General features: G+C 44.7%; 1 protein-coding gene across 2 annotated transcripts in view; it reads left to right on the top strand.

Moving 5' to 3' along the window:
* Positions 1-5,700: 5,700 nt before the first annotated feature.
* The window catches only part of Baz1b (bromodomain adjacent to zinc finger domain 1B), a 65,355-nt gene continuing 44,103 nt past the window's right edge, over positions 5,701-26,952 (top strand). Inside the window, exons 1-4 of one of the 2 annotated variants that reach the window (XM_051161257.1) lie at positions 5,701-5,782; positions 5,937-6,601; positions 15,330-15,446; positions 18,710-18,854. In XM_051161257.1, the coding sequence (XP_051017214.1) occupies positions 6,495-6,601; positions 15,330-15,446; positions 18,710-18,854 (369 nt within the window). In that variant the 5' untranslated portion in view covers positions 5,701-5,782; positions 5,937-6,494. Of the gene's footprint in view, positions 5,783-5,921; positions 6,602-15,329; positions 15,447-18,709; positions 18,855-26,952 lie in introns of those variants that run through there. The other variant, XM_051161256.1, reaches the window with a different exon arrangement.

Here is a 26,952-nt window from a genome sequence, read left to right as displayed (position 1 = left end):
AAGAAGCTGAGCTGGGGGAATGGCTCATGGCTAAAGCACTTACCAGAGTTTAGATGCTGGGTGGCCATGGTAACTCTCAGAAGTAGCATTTAGAAGGTAGAGGCAGGGGAATGCCAGCTGGCTAGCCAGAGTAACTGTACTGATGAGCTCTGGGTTCTGCCTCAACGAATGAGAGGGAGATCTCTTGAGGACTTTTGAAGTTAACCTTGGGCTCCCCAGGCACACAGATGTGAAAACACACACACACACACACACACACACACACTTCAGAGGTGGAGGCAGGAGGATCAGAAGTTCAAGGTCATCCTTGGCTGCAAAGCAAGATCAAGGTTACTCTGGGCTATAGGAAGCTGTCTCAAAAATAATTGTGTGTGTGTGTGTGTGATTGTGAAAGTCAGAGGACAACCTGCAGGAGTCCTCTTTCTGCCATGTGGGTCCAGGATTCAAGCTCCCTTACCTGCTGTGCCATCTTGCTGTCTCGTCACCAGAGAAAATTTAAAGCAAAAAGTCATTATAAAATAATAATAACAATAATAATAATTTTAAAAGTCATCATAATATGATTTAAGCCAGAAATAACAAGGGGAGCCGGGCGTGGTGGCACACGACTTTAATCCCTTGGGAGGCAGAGCCAGGCAGATCCCTGTGAGTTCGAGGCCAGCCTGGTCTACAAGTGAGTCCAGGACAGCCAGGGATATACAGACAAACCCTGTCTTAAAGGAAAAAAAAAGAGAGAAAGAAGGAAAGAAGGAAGGAAAGAAAATGAGCAATGCCTCAAGAAGACTGTTGGAAGGAAAAAAAAAAAAAAAAAGAAATAGCTTTCAGATTTTAAGGGTATAGATTTGACATCATCTGGTTGCTCTGGATGCTAACTGCTGCATATGAAAGAGGTCAAAGTATGTGCATTAAATTAAGAGGAAGGTGGGAGCCTGGCATGGTGGCGCATGCCTTTAATCCTAGCACTAGGGAGGCAGAAGGCAGAAGCAGGTGCATCTCTGTGAGTTCGAGGCCAGCCTGGTCTAGAAAGCAAGTCCAGGACAGCCAAGGCTACACAGAGAAATCCTATGTCGAAAAGCAAAAAAAAAAAAAAGGAAGGTGGAAAAGGAAAAAGTATAATATGGGTAAGAGGTTGTTTCATCATGCATTCATCCATCGTGTGTGAAGGTTGAGGGGACCACTTGAAGAGTTGGTCCCATTGTTCTCCATCCCTCCAATCCCCAGTCTGGGTTCTTCTGTGTAGCCCTGGCTGCCCTAGAACTAGCTTTGTAGACCAGACTAGCTTCAAACTCAAATCCACCAGCCTCTGCCTCCCAAATGCTGAGATTAAAGGTGTGCACCACCACTGCCAGGCTCTGGCTGTTTGTTTTTAAGACAGAGTCTCAGGAAGCCCAGGCTGGCTGCCAACTTGCTATAGAGTTTAGGATAACCTTCAACTCCTTAATCTCCCTTCCTCCACCAGCATGCCTCAGCTTTGAGGTAGTCTGAGTTTGAGATACCAATGGGATGGGACTGAGAGAGACCAACAGAAGTTGAACTGCTGAGTTTGTAAAGGGATCCATGTGGGATGAGTGGGTGACAGGACCGCTCCATGGGCAGAGCACAAGACAGGCCCTAGGCAGAGTTCCGGTCCTGTGGGGGACTGCATGAGGAAGCGTGGGCATCTCCAAATGGTGCTTTTCCCAGCAGGAAACCAGCTCCTGCTGACTGGGAACAGACACAGGAGGAGGTCTGTGGAGGGTGCCTGGGAACTGCCATCTTTACTCTCTGTCCTTTAGTATTAATTTGCTTATTCAAATGGGAGAGAGAGGCTATATGGAATGAGTAATCATGCTATAATTACGATTTTTTTTTTAAAAAGTCGTGCAGTGGGGTGTAGCTCACTTGGTAGAGAGCCTGCCTAGCATCCACGAAACCGGGGGTCTGATTGCCTGAGCAGCAGGAACCGAACACTGAAGAACTGAGAGGCAGTTCTTCAAGTTGTCCTCTGACCTGCACACACAAAGAACAAACAGACGAACGAACGAATGAATGAACGGACCCAAACCTGTAAAGCCCAGCTCTGGGTGGTGGAGGCAGACAATCAGAGGGTCAAGTCATTCTTGCAGCTCCACAGTAAGAAAGAGGCCAGCCTGGCTTGAAAGAGACCCCACCTCAAAAGCCTTGAGTTGTGACTGCCTGCATAAGATCTTCGAAACACTGGGGCCATCAGCATTTTGTCATAGATGGGGAGGGACTCAGAGGCCCTGCCCCTCCCTGGTAATCTATAAGAGGCAGTGGGTGCTGGGGGGAGGGAGAGGCGTCTTTAATGGTGTAGCAACTGGTAAATTGCCAATACTCCTGAAAGCATCCCTCATGAACCTCGCCCTCCCCCCACCACCACACCACAGGGGGAAAAAAAAAAACAATCAAAAAGCAAACCACAGTAACAACAAAAACAACAAAACAAAACATGAAAGTAGAAAGCGGTGGTTTTGGTTCTGGTTCAGAATAATTAATTAGAGGGAGTAGGTGGGAGACCAGAGAGGATGATGGGAGCAAGACTATACTATGGGCCTGCAAATGGCTCAGCAGGGTGCTTGTTGCCAAGCCTCAGGGCTTGTGTTTAATCCTTAGGATCCACACGGGGGGGGGGGGGGGGGGGGGGGGACTGCCTCCTGCCAAACTGGCCTCTGGCCTCCACATGTGCACAGCCATGCTCCCCGCAGAAATAAATCCAGCCAGGGTAGTTTTCTTCTTCTTTCTTTCTTTTTTTTTTTTTGGTTTTTCGAGACAGGGTCTCTCTGTGTAGCCTTGGCTATCCTGGATCCGCTTTGTAGACCAGGCTGGCCTCGAACTCACAGTGATCCGCCTGCCTCTGCCTCCCGAGTGCTGGGATTAAAGGTAGGCACCACCCACCATGCCTGGCCCAGTGTTGTTTTTAAACAAAACTCCCAAACATTCGATTTTACCAATAAAGACTGAAGAGCCAGATGCTGGGGTGAAAAACCTTCTGGCTCAGAGAGGCAGAGAAAGCACCTTCCTACCCAGCTGAGCCCCAGCATTTTCCAGAAGGTAAAGCCCCTTCCCCTTCTCCACGCTGTCTTAAAAACCCTTCAAATGGAATGTCCCTCCTTTCTACTTCCTGTGTGTCTCTCTATCCATCCTCCGGATTTCCTCTATGTTTTTTTCCCCCATGTTCACTTCCTGTCAGCTGGTTGCTTGCTGAGCCTCTTGACCTGTGCCTGACTTTATTTAATCCTGTTTACAGAAACATCTTGGATTAAAGGTGTGTGCTAGGGCTGAGCCACACCACAACTGGAAACAGGTCTTTCCAGTATACAATTTTGGGTTCACAGTGTGACCAAATATCCTGCAACAGGGCAGTGGTGGCACACGCCTTTAGTCCCAGCATGCCGGAGGCAGGTGGATCTCTCTGAGTTCACGGCCAGCCCGGTCTACAGAGAGTTCCAGGACAGCCAAGGCTACACTGAGAAACCCTGTCTTGAAAAACCACCACACCTGGCTGTATTTTTCTTTTCTTTTCTATTTTTGGGTTTTTTGAGACAGGGTTTCTTTGCGCAGCCCTGGCTGTCCTGGACTTGCTTTGTAGACCAGGCTGGCCTTGAACTCACAGTGATTCACCTGCCTCTGCCTCCCGAGTGCTGGGATTAAAGCTGTATTTTTCTTTACTTTCCATTTTTGCTTTCATTTCTCCTGTCCTTCTCCCCACCTCCGTTTTAAAACAGCCTCCCCAGTGCTGGCATTCTGATCTCCATGGCCACCAAGATCCCCATTTTTTTTTTAATCTCTTACTATTATTTTACTGTAATTTATATGTCTGTTTGCATGCTGACGCGTTGTCTGTGCCTCCTCACATGTGCACAAGGAGTCCAGAAGACTGGGGTTACAAACTGTTGTGCACCACCATTTGGGTGCTGGGACTCAAGCTCTGGTCCCCTGAAAAAGTAACCAGTACTTTTAACTTTGAGCCATCTCTCTAGCCCCAACATTTATTTATTTGTTTGTTTTGGGGGGATTTTTGTTTTGTTTTGTTTTGTTTTGAGACAGGGTTTCTCTATGTTATCTTAGCTGTCCTGGATTTGTTTTGTAGACCAGGCTGGCCTCGAACTCACAGCGATCTGACTGCCTCTGCCTCCCGAGTGCTGGCATTAAAGGCGTGTGCCACCTTGCCCAGCTTGTTTTATTTATTTATTTACTTTATTCTTTTTTTTTTAGACAAGGTTTTTCCTTGTAGCCTGGCTGAATTGGAACTCTCTCTGTAGACCAGGTTGGTTTTGAACTCATAGAAATCTAACTGCCTCTGCCTCCAGAGTGCTGGGATTAAAGGCGTGTGCCCTCACCATCTAGTTTAGCCCCAATATTTCAACATATAATGTCTTTTAACATAATTTTAATTAATGCCTCATATATTAAAATTTATTATTGTTATTGGTTTCAGAGTCTCATTTGTGTACTTATTTTTTAATTATGTGAGCAGGGCGGGGGTGGGAGGGTGAAGGCACGTGCCTTCAGAGTCGAGAAGAGAGCGCTGGGCAACCTTTGTACTGAAATAACAAGCAGTTGTCACCCATTCCATGTGGGTGCTGGAACCTAACTCAGGTCCTCTGCGAGGGCGGTATGTGCTCTTAACCTTTAACCATGTATTTATTTTAAATCATGCATGTAGGGGTATGTATATAGGGTTGCAAGTGTCTCACTCTGGAGTTACAGGCAGCTGTGGACCTCTCACGCAAGTGCTAGGGGGAAATCTGAGTCCGGTCTTCTGAAAGAACCGGAAGTGCTCTTGATTGCTGAACCACTTCCCCAGCTCCCTTATCTTAATAAATCTGTGTCCTTTACTATAACTGTATGTATGTACTCACTGTGATACGGTCTCGCTCTTCAGCCCAGGCTGGCTTGTGAGGCTCTTTGTAGCCCAGGTAGCCACGAACTCACTCCAGCTTCAAATGAACGAACAAATGGCTTGGTCGGACTCGTGTAATATATTTAAACAGTTATGTAGTCTTTGTATGTGTATATACATACAAAAGAAACTTCTACATGATTCTTCCACCTATGCTTTTCTAAAGATTTACTTTCAAGCCAGGCGGTGGCGGTGCCTGCCTTTAATGCCAGCACTCGGGAGGCAGAAGCAAGGCGGAGTGCTGTGAGTTCGAGGCCAGCCTGGTCTACAAAACAAGTCGAGGACAGTCAGCGCTACACAGAGAAACCTTGTCTCGAAAAATCAAAATTAAGATTTGCTTTCAAATTGGGTATGTGTGCGTGCGTAGTGGGGGTGTTATGTGCGAGTGCTGTTGCTTGCGGAGTCAAGAGGCCTGGGAACTCCTGGAGGGCGCTACAGGCAATTTCAGACTACCTGATGTGGGAGGTAGGAATTGAACCTGAGTCTTCTGAAAGAGGAATACAAGATCTTAAACCCTGAGCTGGCTCTGCGGCCCCTCCTCCATATATTTTTAAAGAAACTTTTACGTGATCCAAACCTCAGTTTCTCAAACCACACCGACGTCTGCTGGGGAGCGATGCTGGGATCCCAGCGGTCCTAATTCTTGGAACTTCTATTAGAGGAGGGCCCGAGTTACTTCCCGCCCAGCCCAGCTCCACCCGCGCATCCCCGGGCGTGGCCGAGCACTGCCCCTTTAAGAAAGGGGCGGAGCGCGAGTGGAAAGACAAAGCCCCTGGCCGCGCGCTCTCCCTCTCCCTCCCCCCCGCCCCCCGGCGCACCACACGGACAGTGGGTGCCCGGATGTCGGTGTCGCCGTCGGTGACAGATGGCGCAATGTCTGTATGTGTGACGGGCCTTTCTGCTCTGACCCCTTTGAGCGCTCCGCCGTTCGTCCTTCCCCCCTCCGCGCTGTCCCATTACTTTTTAAGTCCGCCTTGGGAAGCCCGCACTCTAGTCGCCGGCTCTTACATAACGTGACCTTTCACCTTTTCAGACTGCCCTCTAGTGCGCTGCAACCAAGCTACGTGGCTGGGGCCCAGGGGGCGGGACTCGAGCGTAGAGCGGCAGCCGCTCTCAGCCAATAGGCTACGGATACCGACCAGCCCTCCGCCTATCGGAGCATTCGCCCCAGGGCGCCACGGGGGAAGCAAGTTAGTCTGCGTTCTGGCCCGGCAGCGGGCGGGGGAGGAAGGGAATCTCCCGCCATTTTTCAATAATTTCCTCCCGTGCCCGCTGGAGAGGAGTCGTGACTAGCGGCCGCCGCGGCGGAGATCGGCGTGAGGTGAAAGCCGCCGGGAGGAGCGAGGAGGATCTCTCGGTTTCTTCCCCTCGAGGTGTTCCCCTTGCTTTCCATGGCTGTGGCGCGGTCCCGCCAGCTCTGAGGGAAGCCGGAGTTCGCGCCGCCCTCTCACCCCTCCCCTCCCCCATCGCCCCGGGAGCCAGGCGCTTCGCTCGCTTGCTCGCTCGTTCGCTCGGGGCCGCCGGGGCCTAGCGCTGCGAGGCGGAGCGGCTAAGCCTCCGGCGCCCGGTCCCCGTCCCCGCCGCCGCCGCGATGGCGCCGCTGCTCGGCCGCAAGCCCTTCCCGTTGGTGAAACCGCTGCCCGGAGAGGAGCCGCAGTTCACCATCCCGCACACTCAGGAGGCCTTCCGCACCCGGGAGTATCCTTTTTCCGTGCGCGATGTGGACGCCCGGCCGCGGCTGCGCAGGGCGAGGGATGGAGATGGCGAGATGCGAATGGGGCCGCTCGCGGCTCGCCGGGCAGCTGTCACCGCACCGGCCCATCCGCGGGGCCGCGATGCCCCTTGGGCTGGGATCCCCGCGGCGAGACCCATCCGGCCGTATCCAGCCGTCTTTCCCGGAGCCTCGCGCCTCCATCCTATTTCCCCTTACTTTGTCCCCGGTGCCGCGGTGACGATCGTAGCACCAATTCCCACCTCCCTAACTTGGCTTCGGGCCCCAAGTGACTAGGGAGGTGAACCTGGTCTCCTTTGCGCATTTTACCTCCCTCATCCCTCTTTTCGTATAAATGAAACCGTCAAGTGAAGTTTTTGAAATTGTACCGGCGCGGCCGCGTGATCCGGCTTGTGCAGACCTCTGCTGCGTCTTGTCTGGGCTGTGCGGGGGACACTGATGTAGGTTGTGGGTTTTGTTTTTCTCCTCCGGAATGGACTTTAGGCCAGGGATGAATTGACAGAACCGTAAAACACAAAACCTGGCACTAACTTCTCACTGAAAGTGGGAAGGAACAGAGCGTGGCCTTTTCTTTCCCAGAGAATACACAGGTTTGAAATGTAGAAGTTCTTTCTTTCTTTTTTGATGGACCGCTTGGTGTGGTGCAGACTGGCCTCCAACTCAGAATGCAGTCGAAGCCGGTCTTGAAGAATTTCCAATGCTTCCTGCTTTCCCCTCCCCGGCTGGCTTTCTTTTTCTTTCGTTCTTTCTTTTTCCTTTTTGGTTTTGTTTTGTTTGTTTTCAGACAATATCTTATTACGTTGTCCTGGCTGTCTTTGAACCAGTTCCATAGGAGGTAATCCTGCCTCAGCTTGGTCAACCTACCAAGCCTGTATCAGCCATTCAGCACAGTTAGAAAAAAGTAAAATACCAAGGCATCTTTAACGTTTTCGTTTTAGGAATGTGAAACTGGTGTTTTAAAATAGAAAGTCTGCATTTCTCATCATTGTTTGTAGGATTTCTTTCTTTTCTTTTTTGGTTTTTCGAGACAGGGTTTCTCTGTGTAGCCTTGCCAGAGCTGGACTAACTTTGTAGACCAGGCTGGCCTCGAACTCACAGTGATCCGCCTGCCTCTGCCTCCCATGTGCTGAGATTAAAGGCGTGGGTCACCTGGCTGCATGTAGGATTTCTTGACCAAGCACAGCCTCTTAGTTAGATTGCTGCTTTTTTTTTTTTTTTTTTTTTTTTTTGCTGTGTAGGGGAAGTGTTGGATGCATTTTTAAGGCTTACTTGTTTTTTTTTTTTTCCCAAAAAGATGTTTCTTTATCAGACTTGCACCTCCTAGTAGTTTTATTGTCCCTTCTTTGAGAAGACTAGATTGTGTTGTAATTTCTGCTGTACCTGTGGAGCAGGAAAGGTTCAGGTGAAGTATTTGTTTGTTCTTGGCCTTTACCTCATTCATCGCTTTTTTGTTTTGTTTTTAATTTTCTTGTAGCGCAGGATGTGTTGGAATTGCAGACATCCACCTGTTTAGCTTGATCTTGGTTTTAATAGTGTTTTGAGTAATTAGGATAATTTCACTCCCTTCCCCTCCTCAATACTTGGGGGATGGAACCTAGGCCTTGCACTATTAGTAAGCTTCCTCCATAGCCCTCTTTTTATTCTGAGTTCTCCTTCATCAGCCTCCCCAGTAGCTGGGATTATAGACTTTTACCTCAGTGTAGGCAGGACAGCTTCATTAGCATCAGTTCTGAATCCCAGTGTTCACCTACAGAGACTTGGAAAAGGGGACTTTTCCCCTCCTTTAATTCAGCCTGCATGGGTGTTTTGCCAGCATGTGTGTGTCTGTGTAGCACTTGTGTTCCTGGTGTCCCCAGAGGCCAGATGAGTACACTGGGTCCCTATAACTGGAGTTCCAGATGAATGTCAGCCACCATGTGTGTGCTGGGAATTGAATCCAGGTTCTAAGCCCTTCTTTACCTCACTGTTGACTCTAACTAACCCTTGTAGGTTTTTGGTTTTCCTTTTTCTTTCTGTAGGGTCTCTCTGTAGCACTGTTAAACCTGGACCTCATTTTGTAGACCAGATTGGCCTGAAACTGACACAGATCTACCAGCCTTTACCTCCTAAGTGCTGGGATTAAAGGCATGTACCACCATGCCTGGCCTCCATGTAGGTGTTTTTGATTATTTGTGTCTAGCATTTCCGAGCTGAAATGGATCTTTAGAGGTCTTCTGGATCTCCTGTCTGCTTGCTGAGAAGGCCCAAGAAAATTGAAGTTTGTGTTTTAAAGGTTGTGCACTTCTTGAATCTGAGAGATGAAAGGTGGGATTACAGTCCAGTGTTCTTTGAACCATGTCACTATATAGACTAAGGGAGGAACAGGAATACTAGGGATTCTAGGGACGGAACCTAGGACCTTGCATGTGCTAAGTACATGTTGCACTACTGAGCTAGCTGCAGTGTATGACATAACCATGTTGTCCTTGAGTTCTTTAATCCTGCTTCAGCCTCCCAAGCGAGGGATTTCTGGGGCTAGGATCACACTTGTGCCACCAGGCCCCACATCCTTCTTTGCTTTTAATTAAATTTTTAAAAATATTTTAAAAAAATATTTCATTGGGAAGTTGAATGTTTTGCCTACGTGCATGTATGTGCACCATCACGTGTGTGCCTGTAGACGGTTGCCACCATGTATTAGTTAAGAACTGAACCTAGATCTTCTGCAAGCGCAGCAGGCAGTGGTAGCTCATGCTTTCAGTCCCAGCACTTGGGAGGCAGAGGCAGGCAGATCTTTGAGTTTGATGCCAGCCTGGTCTACGCAATAAGTTCCAGGATAGCAGGGCTAAGACAGAGAAACCTTGTCTCCAAAAAACCAAAAGAAAAAAAAAAAGGGTTGAGCCATCTCTCTAGCACCCCTTCCCCAATTTTTATTGAAATATTCGTATGCTCTGTAAGTTTGCGATGTAAGATGTAATTAGATGATATAACGTGCATTTAACTCTATTAAGTACCTTATCCTAAAGGTGCCGTAGTTGCTTTTCAAAACAATTCCATGACATCAGTAAAGTTTATTCTATGATGCCAACATAGTTTCTGTATACGGCATCTATTTATTTATTTACTTGCTTGTTTACTTATTGAGGCAGAGTCTCACTATGCAGCTCTGTTGGCCTGGAACACTTTTTTTTAAAGATTTATTTATTATGTATACAGTATTGTGTCTGAATGTACACCTGCAGGCCAGCAGAGGGCACCAGACCTCATTATAGATGGTTGTGAGCCACCACGTGGTTGCTGGGAATTGAACTCAAGACCTTTGGAAGAGCAAGCAGGGCTCTTAACCTGAGCCATCTCTCCAGCCCCCTAATTTAGGATTATTAACAAAGGCTTTGTTTATTATATATTTATGGTCTGGGGAAGTGGGTGTGTGGTCATGTGTATGCTTTGGTGCACATTGTGGAGCATGCTAGACAGGCACCATCATAGTACTTTTTTTTTTTTTTTTTTTTGGTTTTTTGAGACAGGGTTTCTCTGTGTAGTCTTGGCTGTCCTGGACTCGCTTTGTAGACCAGGCTGGCCTCAAACTCACAGCGATCCGCCTGCCTCTGCCTCCCGAGTGCTGGGATTAAAGGCGTGCGCCACCACGCCCGGCCATAGTACTATTTTTTGTAGACATTTTTTCTTTTGGTTTTTCGAGACAGGGCTTCTCTGTGTAGCCTTGGCTGTCCTGGACTCACTTTGTAGACCAGGCTGGCCTCAAACTCACATCGATCCGCCTATCTCTGCCTCCCAAGTGCTGGGATTAAAGGTATGCACCACCAACGCCCGGTGTAGGTATAGGTGTTTTCTTAATGAAAACTAAATCTGAATACTTTAAAATGGCATGTAATTAATAAACATCCTTTCTTTTAGAATTTCCTATACCAGTATTTAGAACATTTAAACAAAGGAATTCTTTAAAAAGGATTAGAGTTGGAGGAAATTACTCTTCTGGAAATTTCCAGAAGCAGGAGCACTTTGAGGGTGGTTTAGAGAGCTCTGGACTGTGTGGTTGGCTGGCTGGCATGTTTCTTTATGAGGCTATTAGTGGTTCCATAGAGGAAAGCAGATGTATGGTTGAGCAACAGCTGTATTTGAAGTATTGCCACTCCTCAATTTATATTTATAATTATATTTTTAACAAGATTATTTTCTCTTTATTTTGATTCATGTATAATTACAACACACTTTTCTATTTTAGCTCAAAGCAGTGAGCCAGAATACTCTGGAAGGTACTTTATACCTCTTCATTGAATTTACAGAGGGAGTTTACTGTCGGGCTATGGCTGTAATCCCAGCATTCTGAAGCTGTTTTAGGCCAGCCTGTCTCAAAAACAAAAGGGCTTGAGAGATGGCTCAGTGTTAGAGCATTTGAGGCTCTGTCAGAGTATCTCAGATTGCAAGCTCTCACAACCCCCTGTAAATCCAGAGGAGAACAATCTGCCCTCTTCTGGCTTCGGGAGGTATCACACATACAGGGCATGCATTCATTCACACATTCAGATAACCTCCTGGACCTGGGTGGTATACGCCCTTAATCCCAGCACTCTGGAGGTGGAGGCAGGCAGATCTTTGTGAGTTCGAGGCCAGCTTGGTCTACAGAGGCTGCTCCATAACAGCCAGCACTACCCAGAAAAACCCTGTCTCCAAAAACCAAAGAAGAAAAGGAAGAGGAAGAAGAAGACGACTAGAAGTTGCAACTAATTCATTTATTTAGTGATTGTATGTTATCATTATCATAGATTGTATTGCTTGTACTTTACCCTTGAATCTATGGGATATTCTCCCACAGGGGTAGTACCGTAGGCAAGACACTGTTACTAAAAGAACAATCATTTATTAGACTCTGTTTGGTATATAGTTTTTGTTGTTGTTGCTTTTAGATTTTATGTGTCTGAGTGTTTACCTGCATAAATGTGTGTTTCATACCCATGGAGGTCAGAAGAAAGGGCTGGATCTCCTTGGACTGTAATTATGAGCTGCCGTGGGGGTGCTGGGAATTGAACCCAGCTCTTTTGAGAGCAGCCAGTGCTCTTAATTGATTGCTTGTTTGTTTTGAGACAGGGTCTTACTCTGTAGCCCTGGCTGCCCTGGAATTCACCATGTGGGCTGGACTGATTTTAAATTCACAGAGATCCACCTGCCTCTGCCTCCTCAGTGCTGCAACTAAAGGCATGTGCCACCATGTCTAGCCCTCCACTCTATTTTTTTGTTTGTTTAGTTGTTTGCTTGCTTGCTTGCTTGGCTTTTTTGAAACAGTTTCTCTATGTAGCCTTGACTGTTCTAGAACTCACTTTGTAGACCATGCTGACCTCCAAGTCACAGAGATCCTCCTGCCCCTGCCTCCTGAGTGCTGAGATTAAAGCTGTGGAACTGCAGGTGGGCATCACTATACCCGGCCCACAGTGTTTGGTACTTGGCCATGGGGTGATCTGTTAACTGAAAGTGGGTGTTGAGCAGGAGCTAACAACAGCCTGCTGGAAACTTGTGCTTTTGTTGTGTGCATCAATTGTCATTTGCTGAAGTCTAGAAACAACTGTCAAGGGGCTTTGTGGCATGTTACAAGAACTCCTGGGGGTTTAATGAGGGGCTGCTGTTATCTGTACAGCAAATCTCTAAACAGACTGAACAACATGCTTGAAAAGTTGGGGGGCTATAAAAAGCTAGGCTGTCGTTTTGGATAAATATATTTTTTGGAGGGGGCAGGGTTTCTCTCTGTAACAGCCTTGGCTGTCATGGAACTTGATTTGTAGACCAGGCTAGCCTCAAACTATTGAGATCAGCCTGTCTCTGCCTCCCAAGTCCTAGGATTAAAGTGTGTGTCACCAAGCTGAATGAATCATTAAAAATTAAAACAAATGACTGGACATGGTGGTGCACACCTTTAATCCCAGAATTTGGGAGGAGAGGCAGGCGAATTGCTGTGAGTTCGAGGCCAACCTGATCTACAAAGCAAGTCCAGGACAGCTACACAGAGAAACCCTGTCTCAAGAAAACAAAAAAGCCGGGTTTGGTGGCGCATGCCTTTAATGCCAGCACTTGGGAGGCAGAGGCAGGCTGATCACTGAGTTTGAGGGCAGCTTGGCCTACAAAGTGAGTCTAGAACAGTGAAATCCTGTCTTGAAATAAATCAAAAAATAAAAAAAATTATTTTATATGTATGGATATTTTGTCTGCATGTATATCTGTGCACCATGTGCATACCTGGTGTCCTCAGAGGCCAGAAAGGGGGTGGGAGTGGGGGTGGGGCCATCCCTGGGAACTGGAAGTAGGCATGGTTGGGAGCCACCATGTAAGTACTGGGAACAAAACCCTGGTTTGCTGGAAGAGCAGCCCAGTTATCTTAACCACTGAGCCATCTTTTCAGCTCCCAAAGTTGTAGTTTTGATAGGGTTTAATTTTACTTTTTAATTATAGCTCAGTCTGGTTTCAGACTTTTATTTGTGGCACAGGTTGGCTTTGAGCTTGGGCGGTCTTCCTGCTTCTACCTCCCAAGTATTGAGATTGCAAGTGTATGACAGTACCCAGTTAATGTAATATAAACTATGTCAGTTTAGAGTTCATTGGCAGTATGATCCAAAGAAAGAAAAGATAGGATTAGAAAGCAAAACTTGAGAGTTGATGCTCTTTTTTGTTGTTGTTGTTGTTGTTTTGTTTCTTGTGTTTTTCCAGACAGGGTCTCTGTGTAGTCTTGGCTGTTCTGGACTCACGTTGTAGACCAGGCTGGCCTCGAACTCACAGCGATCTGCCTGCCTCTGCCTCCCGAGTGCTGGGATTAAAGGTGTGCGCCACCACGCCCAGCTTGGGTCACACCTCTTAATCGTCTTCAGGCATTGCTGGTTCCTAATGCCCAAGCATTCAAATACATGGGCCTCTGGGGCCGTTCTCATTCCGACCACCACAGTCAGGTACTTTGGAAAGAAGCAAGGCTTACTAGTTTAGATAGAATAAACTAGCATATTGTAAGGAGAATAGTTCTTGGGAGTCATGAAAAGTAAATGAATAATGACAGTCTAGGATTTGAAAATACTGCATTGGTTATAGGTTGCTTAACCTTTTGAGAATTGCTTTGACATTTTGTCTCAATTACATGTGCAGCAGTTGCTGAAACAATAACCTCAATTGACATTTTCTGTGAGTGGTTATATGGGAATGAGTGACTTCTGGTAACCTAAAATCTAAAACAGAAATCTGGGGCTGCTGACTCAATACCCTTTTAACAGGTCCCCCACTCCTCCCTATTTTGTTTGTTTGTTTGTTTGTTTTTTTGAGCCAGGGTTTCATGTGGCTCAAGCTGGTCTCAAACTCCTTTTGTAACTGAGGATGACCTGGAACTCCTGGTCTTCCTGCGTCTGCCTGCTAGGTGCTGGGATTACAGGCGAGTGCCAGTATTGACTTTAAAGACTTTAAGGCAGGATAAAGCATGTTGCTTGGAACATACTGGGATTGGCAGCTAACTCTAGTTGCAGCTCAGTTTGTTTCTTGTATAGCATCTGTTACTATTGATGCACAGAAGTAAACTAGTTATTTGCTATTTGAATTTGAGCATAGCTGGCTGACAGTGCATTCCAGTTGGGATGGGAGGAGATTTACTATGGTGTAAGGCACTCTTCGGTTATCTTCTCCCATCTCATTCAGGAAGACTCAACAACTAGTTAGTGGTTTTGTGAAGATGGTGTTATCAGCCAACATGAAAACATAAATAGTATATATAACAAATTATATATATAAAAACAAATAGTATATCAAAGCCATGTTTAGGAGTTCATGCAGTTGCTTACTTATTTTGAGTTGTGATACTCAACTTGAACTGATAGTCTGGTGCATGCCTAGGCAGATGCTCTACTATTGAGTGACAGTCCCAGCCTGCATTTACCCCAAACTGCCTGTGGAATGTGGTCATCTTACCTTTATGTAGACTGGTTTTTTAAATCTGTTCTTAGATTTATTTATTGTGTGTGTTTGTGTGTGTACGTACACATGTACTGCTTTGGTTCCTGGTGCCTAAAGAGGTCCAGTGGAGGTATTGAATCTGCTGGAATTGGTGTTATGGATGGTTGTGAGCAACCATCTGAGTGCTAGGAATCTAACTTGTGTTCTCTGCAAGAGCAGTAAATGCTCTTAACTGATGAGCCATCTCTCCAAGCCCCTGTGGAATGACTCTTGTGTTTCAGTTTCACTTAATCCTACTGGGTGTGGTGGCACATTTTAAAAAAAGCATTTATTTATTATGTATACATTGCACATTAGATCACTTTATAGATGGTTGTGAACCACCATGTGGTTGCTGGGAATTGAACTCAGGACCTCTGGAAGAGCAGCCAGTGCTCCTAACTGCTGAGCCATCTCTCTAGCTCCGGCACATGCCTTTAATTCCACCACTCAGGAGGCAGAGGCAGGTGGGTCTCTGAGTTCTAGGTCAGACTGATCTACAGAATTCCAGGACAGGCAAGGTTACACAGAGAAACCCTGTCTTGAAAAATAAAAGCACAGCTATTATCATGTTTCAGTTATGATCATACTTTGAATTTATGACTGAAACAGATTCCATTCATATTTTCTCTTGTCCTACATTATAGAAAGGATTTTTTTTTTCTACAGATAGGTCTTTTCTGAATGTGTGTTGGTTGTCTTTGTTGTTTGCATATTGTTTTCCTGAGCCACTGCTGACAGAGAGTATGAAGCCCGCTTGGAAAGATACAGTGAGCGCATTTGGACGTGTAAGAGCACTGGAAGCAGTCAGCTGACACACAAGGAGGCCTGGGAGGAGGAACAGGAAGTTGCTGAACTGTGAGTAGCAGAAACCTTGCCCATTGGCACCATCTTCATTATGTGGGGGAGGTTGGGTGAGGATAATACTAGCCACTAAGGCAGCGTTTGTGTTTAAATGTTTAGGACATGGATGGGATACATTGTGTTAGTGTGCTGTATTCTGAGTGCTCTTGCTTAGTACCATTTTGCTGGTGTTTATGTGTGTTCACTTACTGGGTATTTTACTAAGCCTTTGGGTGTTCTTTACTTTGAAAATGTAATTCTAAGGGCTCATATGTTCGAGGCAGCAAAAACAAAACAAAACAAAATAAAAAATCAGACTAAACCCATATTGGCCAGAGGTTCTGCGAAATGTGTGATTTAGTAACTAAATGTAATTGAAAAGTGAAGGGGGCTGAAGAGATGACTTGGTGTTAAGAGCTTTTTTGTTTGTTTGTTTGTTTTTTAAAGACAGGGGTTTTCTGTGTAGTCTTGACTGTCTTGGATTCACTGTATAGACCAGGTTGGCCTCAAACTCAAAACCTTCCTCTACCTCCCAAGTGCTGAGATTAAAGGCATGCACACTGGCCCGGCCTTACACAATGAAGTTTTTAAACTTAATTGACTTGAGCGAATTTCTGGAAAGAGACTGAATTTGTAGGGTTCAGTAATTAAAGAAGTCTGAAGACAGCCAGGTGTGGAGGTGCACACCTGCAATCCCAGCACTCAGGGAGGTAGAGGCAGTCGATCGAGGCCAGCCTAGTCCACAAGTGAGTCCAGGGCAGCCAAGGTTATACAGAGAAACCCTGTCTTGAAAGACTAAGGGGGGAAAGGTTACTTTAAATGTCACACTCTAAGAAGTCTGAAGACATCTTCAAAGGATGGTTAAGCTGGGAAGGGATCCCATGGGAAGAGTCAAAGGCAACGGCTGCTTTAGACTGGACAAGAGGTTCTGTTCAGCTGTGGTGTAGAGTGCAGTCAGGGAAGTCCAGCAGTCAGTGAGGAGGTTAGATAGCCATGAGTAGCACAGAGTGGAACAAGACAATGCAAACCCTAACACAAGGCTGAGGTACAGCCCCTATTAAAGCACACTTAGCACCATCCTTTCCATGAGTATGCCCATGCCTCACCCACTCCTCCCCAGTGCTTCATAGGAATGTAAAATGATCTGGTTGAGGGGCTGGAGAGATGGCTCAGAGGTTAAGAGTGCTGACTGCTCTTTCAGAGGTCCTGAGTTCAATTCCCAGCAGCCACATGATGGCTCAAAGCCATCTCTAATGTGCTCTGATGCCCTCTTCTGGCCTGCAGATGTGCATGCAGGCAGAACACTGTATCCATAATAAGTAAATAAGTAAGTCTTTAAAAATGATCTGGTTAAAATTACATGTTTAATTGTCTACTTAGTTATTATTTTCTGTTAAAGGAATCTCTTAACTGTGAATATCTTTGCATATATGGCAGTGTTTTCCAGTTGCCTTTTTTTTTTTTTTTTTTTTGGTTTCTCGAGACAGAGTCTCTCTGTGTTAACCTTGGCTGTCCTGGACTCGCTTTGTAGACCAGGCTGGCCTCGAACTCACATTGATCCACCTGCCTCTGCCTCCTGAGTGCTGAGTGTGAGAAGTGAGCAAATGTATTTGAATCAAGGGACAGGAATAAATTTGCATTTGGAAAAAAGTACACTGCAAAAGCAAAGTAATGACCAAGCTTGATGGCTCACACTCCAGAGGCAGAGGCAGACAGATCCAGGAGTTCAGTGCCCACTAGGGCAAGTCATGGGGAAGATGTTGAACTTACGAGTACTATGCCTATTATTTTCATTTATAAGTGAGAAAACTAACCTGGAGGGTTAATTTGACAAATATTTAATAGTTTTTGTTTTGGGGCTCCTTTTTTTTCCCCCTCTGTAAACTGCATGAGTCTTTCCCTGCTTCTCTCCTTGTGTTTATCCTTCTCTTTCCATACTGGCCTAGATCTTAGAGACCTTCCTGTTTCTGCACCTAAACTGGGTTGGTGTTTGTTCTTTGTTCTTTTTTGTGTGTGTGTGTGGTTTTTTTTTTTTTTTTTTTTTTTTTTTTTCTGCTTTGCTTTGCTTTGCTTTCTGATACAGGGTTTCTCTGTCCTGGACTCACTTTGTAGAGCAGGCTGGCCTTGAACTCACAGTGATCCACCGGCTTCTCCCTCCCAAGTGCTGGGATTAAAGGCATGCGCCACCATGCTAAAAAAATTTTTTTAAACAAAGGGAAAAAAGACTGCACAGCTTGGTGGCAGAGGGTGGTAGATCACTGTGAGTTTGAGGCCAGCCTGGTCTACCAAGTGAGTCCAGGACAGCCAGGGCTACACAGAGAAACCATGTCTCGCCAAAAAAAAAAAAAAAAAAAAAAAAAAAAAAAAAAAATATATATATATATATATATATATATATATTAAAAAAAAGATAAAAATAAGTAAGTTTTTAAAAAAGATTTATTTGTTTTATGTGTGAGTACACTGTCTTCATGCACACGAGAAGAGGTATTAGATCATATTATAGATGGTTGTTAGCCACCAGGTGGTTGCTGGGAATTGAACTCAGAGAGCAACCAGCAGTGCCCTTAACCACTGAGCCATCTCTCTAGCCTCTGTTCTTTAAAATGTTTTAGATGTATTTGTTTTATGTGTATGAGTATTTTGCCTACATGTATGTGTGTGCATCACATGCTTGCTTGGCACAGAAGGAGGTCAGAAGAAGGCATCAAATTCTCCTGGAATTGGAGTTACAGACAGTTGTGAGTTCTGTGTGCTGCTGGAAACTGAATTTGGGTTCCGTCTAAGAACAGCAAATGCTCTTAGCTGCTGAGCCCTTTCTCTAGCCTAGTGTCAAGAGTTTTTTTTTTAAGGTTTATTTATTTATTATTTATACAATATTCTGTCTGCGTGTGTGCCTATAGGCCAGAAGAGGACACCACGTCTCATTATAGATGGTTGTGAGCCACCATGTGGTTGCTGGGAATTGAACTTAGCGCCTTTGGAAGAGCAGCCAGTGCTCTTAACTTCTGAGCCATCTCTCTAGCCCCAGTGTCATGGATTTTAATCTTTGTTTATTTCTCAGTGCTCTGCATGTATTTCCTAAAGAAAAGTTTGTTTTGAGGGGACGGAGTGAAACACATTGCATGAAATTCTCAAGTCATTTTTTCTAAAAGAAATATTTGTTTTGCCGTTACCCTAAAATCTTTTAAGTCTTTTTTTTTTTTTTTTTAAAGTTTGAATTGAATCTCTGGGTAACGGTTTTTATATTTTCTTGCTAACTGTTGACATTTATTTAGTTTGAAGGAAGAGTTCCCCACCTGGTATGAGAAGCTTGTTCTGGAAATGGTTCATCATAACACAGCCTCCTTAGAGAAGCTAGTAGATTCTGCCTGGTTAGAAATCATGACTAAATATGCTGTGGGAGAAGAATGTGACTTTGAGGTAAGTGTCTGGATTATTTTTTTGTTTGTTTAATTTTTGAGATGGGTTTCTCTGTGTAGCCCTGCCCATCTAGAAACTCTTTGTAGACTAGCCTGGCTCCAAGCTCAAAGACCCACCTGCCTTTGCTTCCCAAGTGCTGGGGTGGGATTCAAGGCACGAGCCACCTCTGTTTGTTTGTTTTGAGACTAGGCCTCACTGAGTAGCTCTGCTTGGCCTGGAGCTTGCTGTGTAGACCAGCTAACCAAAGTGGTGTGCCTGCCTCCTCTGGGATTAAAGGCATGTACTACTACCGTTTAAAAAAATATCTGGGGCCAAGTGGTGGTGGTGCACACCTGTAATCCCAGCACTTGGGAGGTAGAGGCAGTGGATTGCCTGGTCTACAAAGTGAGTCCAGGACAGCCAGGACTACACAGAGAAACTGTATTGAAAAAGCCCACTCATAAAAAATGCATTCTTAAGTTCATGCCCTGAAAGTTGGGTTTTTTGTTTTTTGAGACAATTTTTCTGTGTGGTCCCGATTGTCCTGGAACTTGGTCTGAGGTCCAGGCTGGCCTGGAACTCAGATCCTCTTGCAGGCCTCTGCCTCCTGCCTGAGTCCTAGGATTAAAGGTGTGAACTGCTGCCTGCCTAGGGTGGGTTCTAAACCTAGACTCTGTCCTGTTCCCCACAAGTGTGCTCAATTGTGGTTCTAGTTTAGTTGCCTAATGTTCGTGTGTTCTCTCTCTCTCTCTCTCTTTCTCTCCCCCCCTTCCTTCCTTTCTTCCTTCCTTCCTTTCTGTTTTTGAATCATGGTTTAGATATGGAGTCCAGGCTGGCCTGGATCTTGTAGTTCTACCTCCCAAGTGCAGTGCCTGGCAGTAATTTGTTTGACTTCCCCCCTTCCCCCCGCAATAGGAATGGACCCCAGGGCTTTGCAGTGCTTAGGAAACACTCTATCACATCTCTAGAGTATTTGTTACATCTTGGTTCTAAAATTGTTACTGTACTCAGAGTGAGAAAAAAACTTTTAAAAATAATTTTATTTCATTACTTTTGTTATTTATTTATTTATTTTTGGTTTTTCGGGACAGGGTTTCTCTGTGTAGCCTTGGCTGTCCTGGACTCACTTTGTAGACCAGTCTGGCCTCGAACTCACAGCAATCCGCCTGCCTCTGCCTCCCGAGTGCTGGGATTAAAGGCGTGCGCCACCACGCCCGGCTTATTTTTTTTTTTTTTTTTTAGGGGGGGGTTGAGACAGGGTTTCTATGTGTAGCCTTGGCTGTCCTGGACTTGCATTGTAGACCAGGCTGGCCTCAACTCACAGGGATCCACCTGCCTCTGCCTCCCAAGTGCTGGGATTACAGGTGTGTGCCACCACTGTCCCGCTTATTAATTTTTTTAATATTGTTTTTGACTTAGGATGTTGCTTAGGATGCCTTCTAAGTTGTGGGCATCTTCTTGCCTCAGCCTCCCCAGTATTGGGCTTGTAGAAGAAGACATGAATACATAATTTCTTGCTTTTTCTTCTTTTTTATGTTTTAAAGCAGTGTTAACAGATTTACTTCACATATTTTTCATTATAGTCACTTATTTATGTATTGATGCTTATGTATGTACCACAGCACAAGTGTGGCAGTCAGAGAACAACCTGTGGGAGTGGTTTTTACTTCCACCCTGTGGGAACTGAACTGATTTTGTCAGGTTTGTTGGCGTGTGCCTTTATCCACTGAACCATCTCTCCAGCTTGAACATAAAGTTATTTAGAAAAAGTGAAAGCCGGGCGTGGTGGCGCACGCCTTTAATCCCAGCACTCGGGAGGCAGAGGCAGGCGGATCGCTGTGAGTTCGAGGCCAGCCTGGTCTACAAAGTGAGTCCAAGATGGCCAAGGCTACACAGAGAAACCCTGTCTCAAAAAACCAAAAAAAAAAAAAAAAAAAAAAAAAAAAAAAAAAAAGAAAAAGTGAGAAAGCTTCAGTGAGTGGAAATAGCTCCAAAGGGAGGAATGTCCAGGAAATGTTTTTCTGAGTAGAAGAAAGTATTTTCAGAAACAAAAATAAAGCAATACCTCATCTTTGCATGCTATCTCCTAGATGTTGGCTTAAGTAGCTACGTGTCTGTGCACACTGAGAATGTGACTGTGGTTTTTTGTTTTTGTTTTGGTTCTTTAAGACAGGTTTTCTCAGCTGGGCATGGTGGCGCACGCCTTTAATCCCAGCACTTGGGAGGCAGAGGCAGGCGGATCACTGTGAGTTTGAGGCCAACCTGGTCTACAAAGTGAGTACAGGACAGTCAAGGCTACACAGAGAAACCCTGTCTCAAAAAAACAAAAAAAAGAAAAGAAAGAAAGAAAGACAGATTTTCTCTGTGTAGCCCTGGCTGATTAGCTCTAGAGACCATGCTGGCCTCAGACTTACAGAGAGAAATCCCCCTGCCTGTGCCTCCTGGGTAAGCTGGGATTACAGGCAATTGTTGGGGTTTTTTTTAAGTGACAGGCTGTCTTGCTCTGCATCAGAATGTGCTGTGGTAGCCAATAAGTAATAAGGTCAACATTCAGTTCATATTTGCCTGTCTGATACCTCACTTGGTTTGCATTTTATTTCACAAATGTATTTAATGAATTTACTCTTTTGTGTGTGTGGGGGGGTTTCCCCCTTTTTTATTTTTCTAGACAGGATTTCTCTGTGTAGCCTTGACTGTCCTGGACTCACAACAATCCTGCCTCTGCCTCCCAAATGCTAGGATTAAAGGTGTGTACCACTACGCCCAGCTATGAATTTACTCTTGTTCTGTGCATTATATATTATTTATTTATTTATTTATTTATTTATTTTTTGGTTTTTCTAGACAGGGTTTCTCTGTGTAGCCTTGGCCATCCTGGACTCACTTTGTAGACCAGGCTAGCCTCGAACTCACAGCAATCTGCCTGCCTCTGCCTCCCGAGTGCTGGGATTAAAGGCATGTGCCACCACGCCTGGCTTATATTTTTTATTTGTAATGTCTGAGATTATCAATGGTTTTGTTCATTGGTTGGTTTGGTTTGCTTTTTTTTTTTTTTTTTTTTTTTTTAATTAATTTATTTATTATATACACCAGAAGAGGGCACCAGATCTCATTAGAGATGGTTGTGAGTCACCATGTGGTTGCTGGGAATTGAACTCAGGACCTTTGGAAGAGCAAACAGTGCTCTTAACCTCTGAGCCATCTCTCCAGCCCTTGGTTTGCTTTTTTAAAAGACAGTCTCACTCTGTAAGTTAGGCTGGTCTTAAACTCTAAACAGTTCTGCCTCTGGCTTCCTTTATTTTTGAGACAGGGGGTCTACATAGCCCTACCTGTTCTGGAACTCACTCTAGACCAAGCTGTCTAACAACTCAGAGAGCCACCTGCTTCTGCCTCCTGAGAGCTGGGATTATGGGCGTGTGCCACCACACTCAGCCTGCCTGTGCCTATAAGTGCTGTAATTACATGCTATAGAAATCTGGCTTACTCTAGTGAGTTTTAATCATACCCGTGATACCAGTTACATCTTGAAAAAAAATTGATGGAGGACTTGAGTGGTGTAATTGAGTTGAGTTTAGTAAAGGGACTTTTGAAATCAGACAGGAATACTTCACAAGAAGTTCTGCTGTGAGCAGTAGGGAGATTGTAATTTCTAAACAAACCTCAGGGAAACAAAGGGAAGGAAGGCAGTGGGTCCAAAAAGTAGAAAAGAACGGCTATCGTTGTTAGATTAATTTAGTGATGTGATCTAGCTAACTCGTGACATTTGTTCAAGGGAATATGCCAGAAATGAACCCACCTCACTTCTCCCATGTGCTTTCTGTGGGCTGGCCTCATCAAGAACTAAAGGGCAGGGCTGGAGAGATGGCTCAGAGTCTAATATATTGTTCTTGCAGAGGACCTGAGTTCAATTCCCAGCATCCACATCAGGCAGCTTACAACTGCTTGTAAGTCCAGCTCCATAGGATGCCCTAACCTCTGGTAGACAATACACACATTCACACATGTACATGTAAACAACAGTAATAATAAAAACATTTAAAGGGCAGCCAGGTGTGATGACGCAGGCCTTTAATCCTAGTACTCAGGAGGCAGAGGCAGGTGGATCTCTGAGTTCGAAGCCAGCCTGGTCTACAAAGTGAGTCCAGGACAGCCAAACCTACACAGAGAAACCCTGTCTCAAAAAACAAACAAACAAACAACCCCCCCCCCCCCAAATCTAAAGGGCATGGAACCCAAGACAATTAGTCCTTCTAAACACTGAGCCAGGTAGAAAGAAAAAGGAAGAAAAACAAAGCAACAAAAGAAAAGCATTGGCTGTATCTGCAAGATGGAAAAAGACTAGAGATGTAGTTCAGTTATTGCGTTTGCTTAGAATTGACCAGCAAGGAGCTGTGGAATACTTTCCTATCATGAGCAAGGCTCTAGACTCCATCCTCAGCACTAAAAATAAAATAATCAAAGTAAGAGAATGAAATAAAACAAAGATGGAACAAGAAATATTTGAGGCAGCTGGGTGTGGTGGCTTACGCCTGTAATCCCAGCACTCAGTCTACAAAGTGAGTCTAGGACAGCCAAACCTACCCAGAGAAACCCTGTCTAAACTACCCACACAACATTTTTTTTCTTTTGAGGCAAAGGATGAAATATGGGAATGTATGCCCCAGACCATGAAAACATGTTTAAACGCATTTATACTTCAGAACTTGAATCAAAACCATAGTCAAGATTATATTTACATATAAGATTAGTAAATATGAGCCGCTGCCAAAGTTTGGTAAGAAAATGGGACTGCTCACATACTGCTTTTGCTCATTGTGTTTCCCTCTGGTTGCTGTACTGTTTGCAGCAGTCTAACTCACACATGCTAGGCAGGTGCTTTACCTCTGAACGGTATCCCCAACCTTCATTCACCACTAGTACTGTGAGCACTACAGCTCTTTTGCTGAATGCTTTGGAATTGCTAGTTCAATTGAGTCTGCACATGCCCTTGACTGGGCTTTCATTCTTCACCATTTATCCTCATAAAATTGCCCCAAATCACTTATCGTAAGAACTATCTTAGTATTATTTATAATAGTCCAAAGAGGAAATAACCTCAGGATCTGTCAGCAGCTGAATGAATAAATTGTTGGGGCCTTGAGTGCTCAATAGCAGAAAGAAATGTAAAACTAACAGAAGGTAGTCAGAGAAGGATGCAGTCTTTATTTCATTTACTGAAATCAAAACAATAATACAGTAGTTATCAGTCTCTGAGGGCGAGAGTGGGTTACTTTAAGACCTGTTACAATTGTGCTTTTATTTGCATGGGGGATTTAGTTCATACTGGACTCAACTTTGTTTTGTAGTCAAGTCTGGCTTTCAGAAACTCATGATCTTCCTAACTCCACTTCCCAAGTGCTAGGACTATAGTTATGTGTTGCTATGCTCTCTGTCTTGTGTGTGATTAAACAGTAGTGTATATGGTGGATGTAGGTGCCATAGGGTTGTCTTGATTCTATAGTTGCTTAGGCCAAGACTTGGCTTGTGTGTGTGCATTCTAAGATTTCTTTTTAATAATGTGTGTGGGTATGTGCATGTGAGTACAGGTGTCCATGGATGCCAGAGGTGTCTCATCTCATCCTTCTTGAGCTGGAGTCAGTCACAAGTGCTTGTGAACAGTTCTCAGATCCCTACATTCTTTAACCACTGAGCTCTCTCCAGTTCCTGTTTCTGCATCTTTTTGAGACAGAGTTTCTAGACTATTCTAGAAATCAACAGGACCAGGCTTGCTCATTTTTTTGTGTCAGTCCTGCTTCTTCCTCTAGAGTTCTGGGATTATAGTCATGTGCCACCATGCTCAGCTAATTTAATTTCTGTGGTAGGATAATTAGATAGCGCAGTAGATGAACATCCAAAAACAAACCCAGGCCCCTGATTTATAATGGTCACTGAAAGGCAGTTAAGGGGAGAAAAGCTAGTCATTTAACAGACGGGCTCAATATCTGGGGGTGGTAATGCACACCTATAATCCTAGCACTATAGAGGAAAGGACAAGATTGCCGCATAGTTTAGGCCGGTCTGCTCCACATAACGAATTCCAGGTTGGCCAGGAATACAGTGAGACCCTTTCCCAGAAAATAAAACAAAATGTACAAGTGGCTGGCACAAAATTGCCCTTAGTGTATGAATTATATAATAGAACATTATATAATAGACTATTATCTTACTTCATGTTTATGAATGCCTGCATAAATGTATGTGTACCACATGTGTGTCGGTTGGATCCCCTAAAACTGGGGTTACAGATAGTTGTGAGCCACTACATGGGTACCAGGAATCAAACGTCTCACTTCTGCAAGAGCAAATGCTCTTAACTGCTCATTTTATTTATGCAGCCCCCTTCCCACTTTATTTTATTTAAAAATTTTTTATTGTTGTTGAGCGGGGTGTTGCTATGTAGCCCAGGCTGACCTTGAACTCACTATGTAGGATGATAAAGAGGTCCTCCTGGTCTTCCTTCCTCGGGCTCCTGGGGATTATAGGTTGTCATGTTACTGTCTGGAAGATCTTTTGTTTATTTTAGTTCAGTGGTCAAACTGTGGGTCCCTTTGGGCATCACATATCAGATATCCTGCATATCAGATATTTACAGTATGATTCTTAACTAACAAAATTACAGTTATGAAGTAGCAACAAAAATAATTTTATGTTTGGGTGTCACCATAACATGAACTCTTTTAAAGGGTCACAGCTTAGGAAGCTTGAGAAACACTGGTTTAGTTGATTTTTAAGACTGCCTTGTAGCCCAGGCTAGCTGGAGCTCACTACTTGTTGCAGACTGGCCTTGAACACTGAGCAATCCTTCTCCCCCCACCCTTCCAAAGTGCTAGGATTATAGACCTATGATACTGTGTCAGGTTCATTTTGTTTATTTTTAAAGACTTTATTTTATGTGTGAGTGCTCTATCTCTATGTACACCTACTTGCATTCCAGAAGAAGGCATCAGATTCCAGCATACATGGTTGTGAGCCACCATGTGGGTGTTGGGAATTGAACTCAGGACCTCTGTAAGAATAGCCAGTGCTCTTCCCCACTGAGCCATCTCTCCAGCCCCCTTCTCTTATTTTTTTTTTTTTTTTAAGATTTATTTATTACATATACAGTGTTCTGCCTGCATGTACTCCTGCACACCAGAAGAAGGAACCAGATTGTATGATAGATGGTTGTGAGACACCATGTGGTTGCTAGGAATTGAACTCAGGACCTCTGGAAAAGCAGACGTTGCTCTTAACCACTGAGCCATCTCTCCAGCCCCTCCTTTTATTTTTTTTTTTAAATGTTTTATTTAATTTTAATTTATGTGTGTTGGTGTCAGGGTGTCAGATCTTGGAGTTACAGACAGTTGTGAGCTGCCATGTGGGTGCTGGGAATTGAACCCGGGTCCTTTGGAAGAGCAGGCAGTGCTCTTAACCACTGAGCCATCTCTCCAGTCCCCCTCCTCTTATTTTTTAAATGCATATTTAGGCCTAGAAATCAGAAACAAAGTTCACTATGCCTGCATACTTGAGTTTATGAATTTTCGTTTGCTAGGTCTCTTAAAGAGATACCATTGACTGAAGTAACTTTATAAAAGAAAACATTTAATTGGGGACCTTTCTTACAATTTCAGAGGCTTAGTTCATTTTCAGCATGGTGAGGAGCATGGTGGCACACATGGCGCTGGAATAGTTGCTGAGAGATACATCTTGATCTATAGATAGACAGTTACTGGGATTGGCTTGGACTTTTGAAACTTCAAAGCCTACCCTCAGTGACATACTTCTTTCAACTAGGTCATGTCTTTTTAAAAAATGTTTTGAGGTTTTCAAGACAGGGTTTCTCTGTGTAATCTTGGCTGTCCTGGACTTGCTATGTAGACCAGGCTGGCCTCGAACTCACAGAGATCCACTTGCCTCTGCCTCCTGAGTGCTGAGACTAAAGGTGTGCACCACCACGTCCAGCTAAGGTCATATCTTCTAATCCTTTCAAACAGGGCCATTCTCTGGTGACTAAGTATTCAAATACATGAGCCTCTGGGGGCTGTTTTTATTCAGATCACTATATTAGGCATGTATACTGGAGCATGGTTTATAATTTTTT

The sequence above is a fragment of the Acomys russatus genome, chromosome 19 (genome assembly GCF_903995435.1).
Source record: "Acomys russatus chromosome 19, mAcoRus1.1, whole genome shotgun sequence".
Classification (NCBI taxonomy): domain Eukaryota; kingdom Metazoa; phylum Chordata; class Mammalia; order Rodentia; family Muridae; genus Acomys; species Acomys russatus.
The sequence above is the reverse complement of the archived record's forward strand: the minus strand, read 5'-3'. Positions and strand labels throughout refer to the sequence as shown.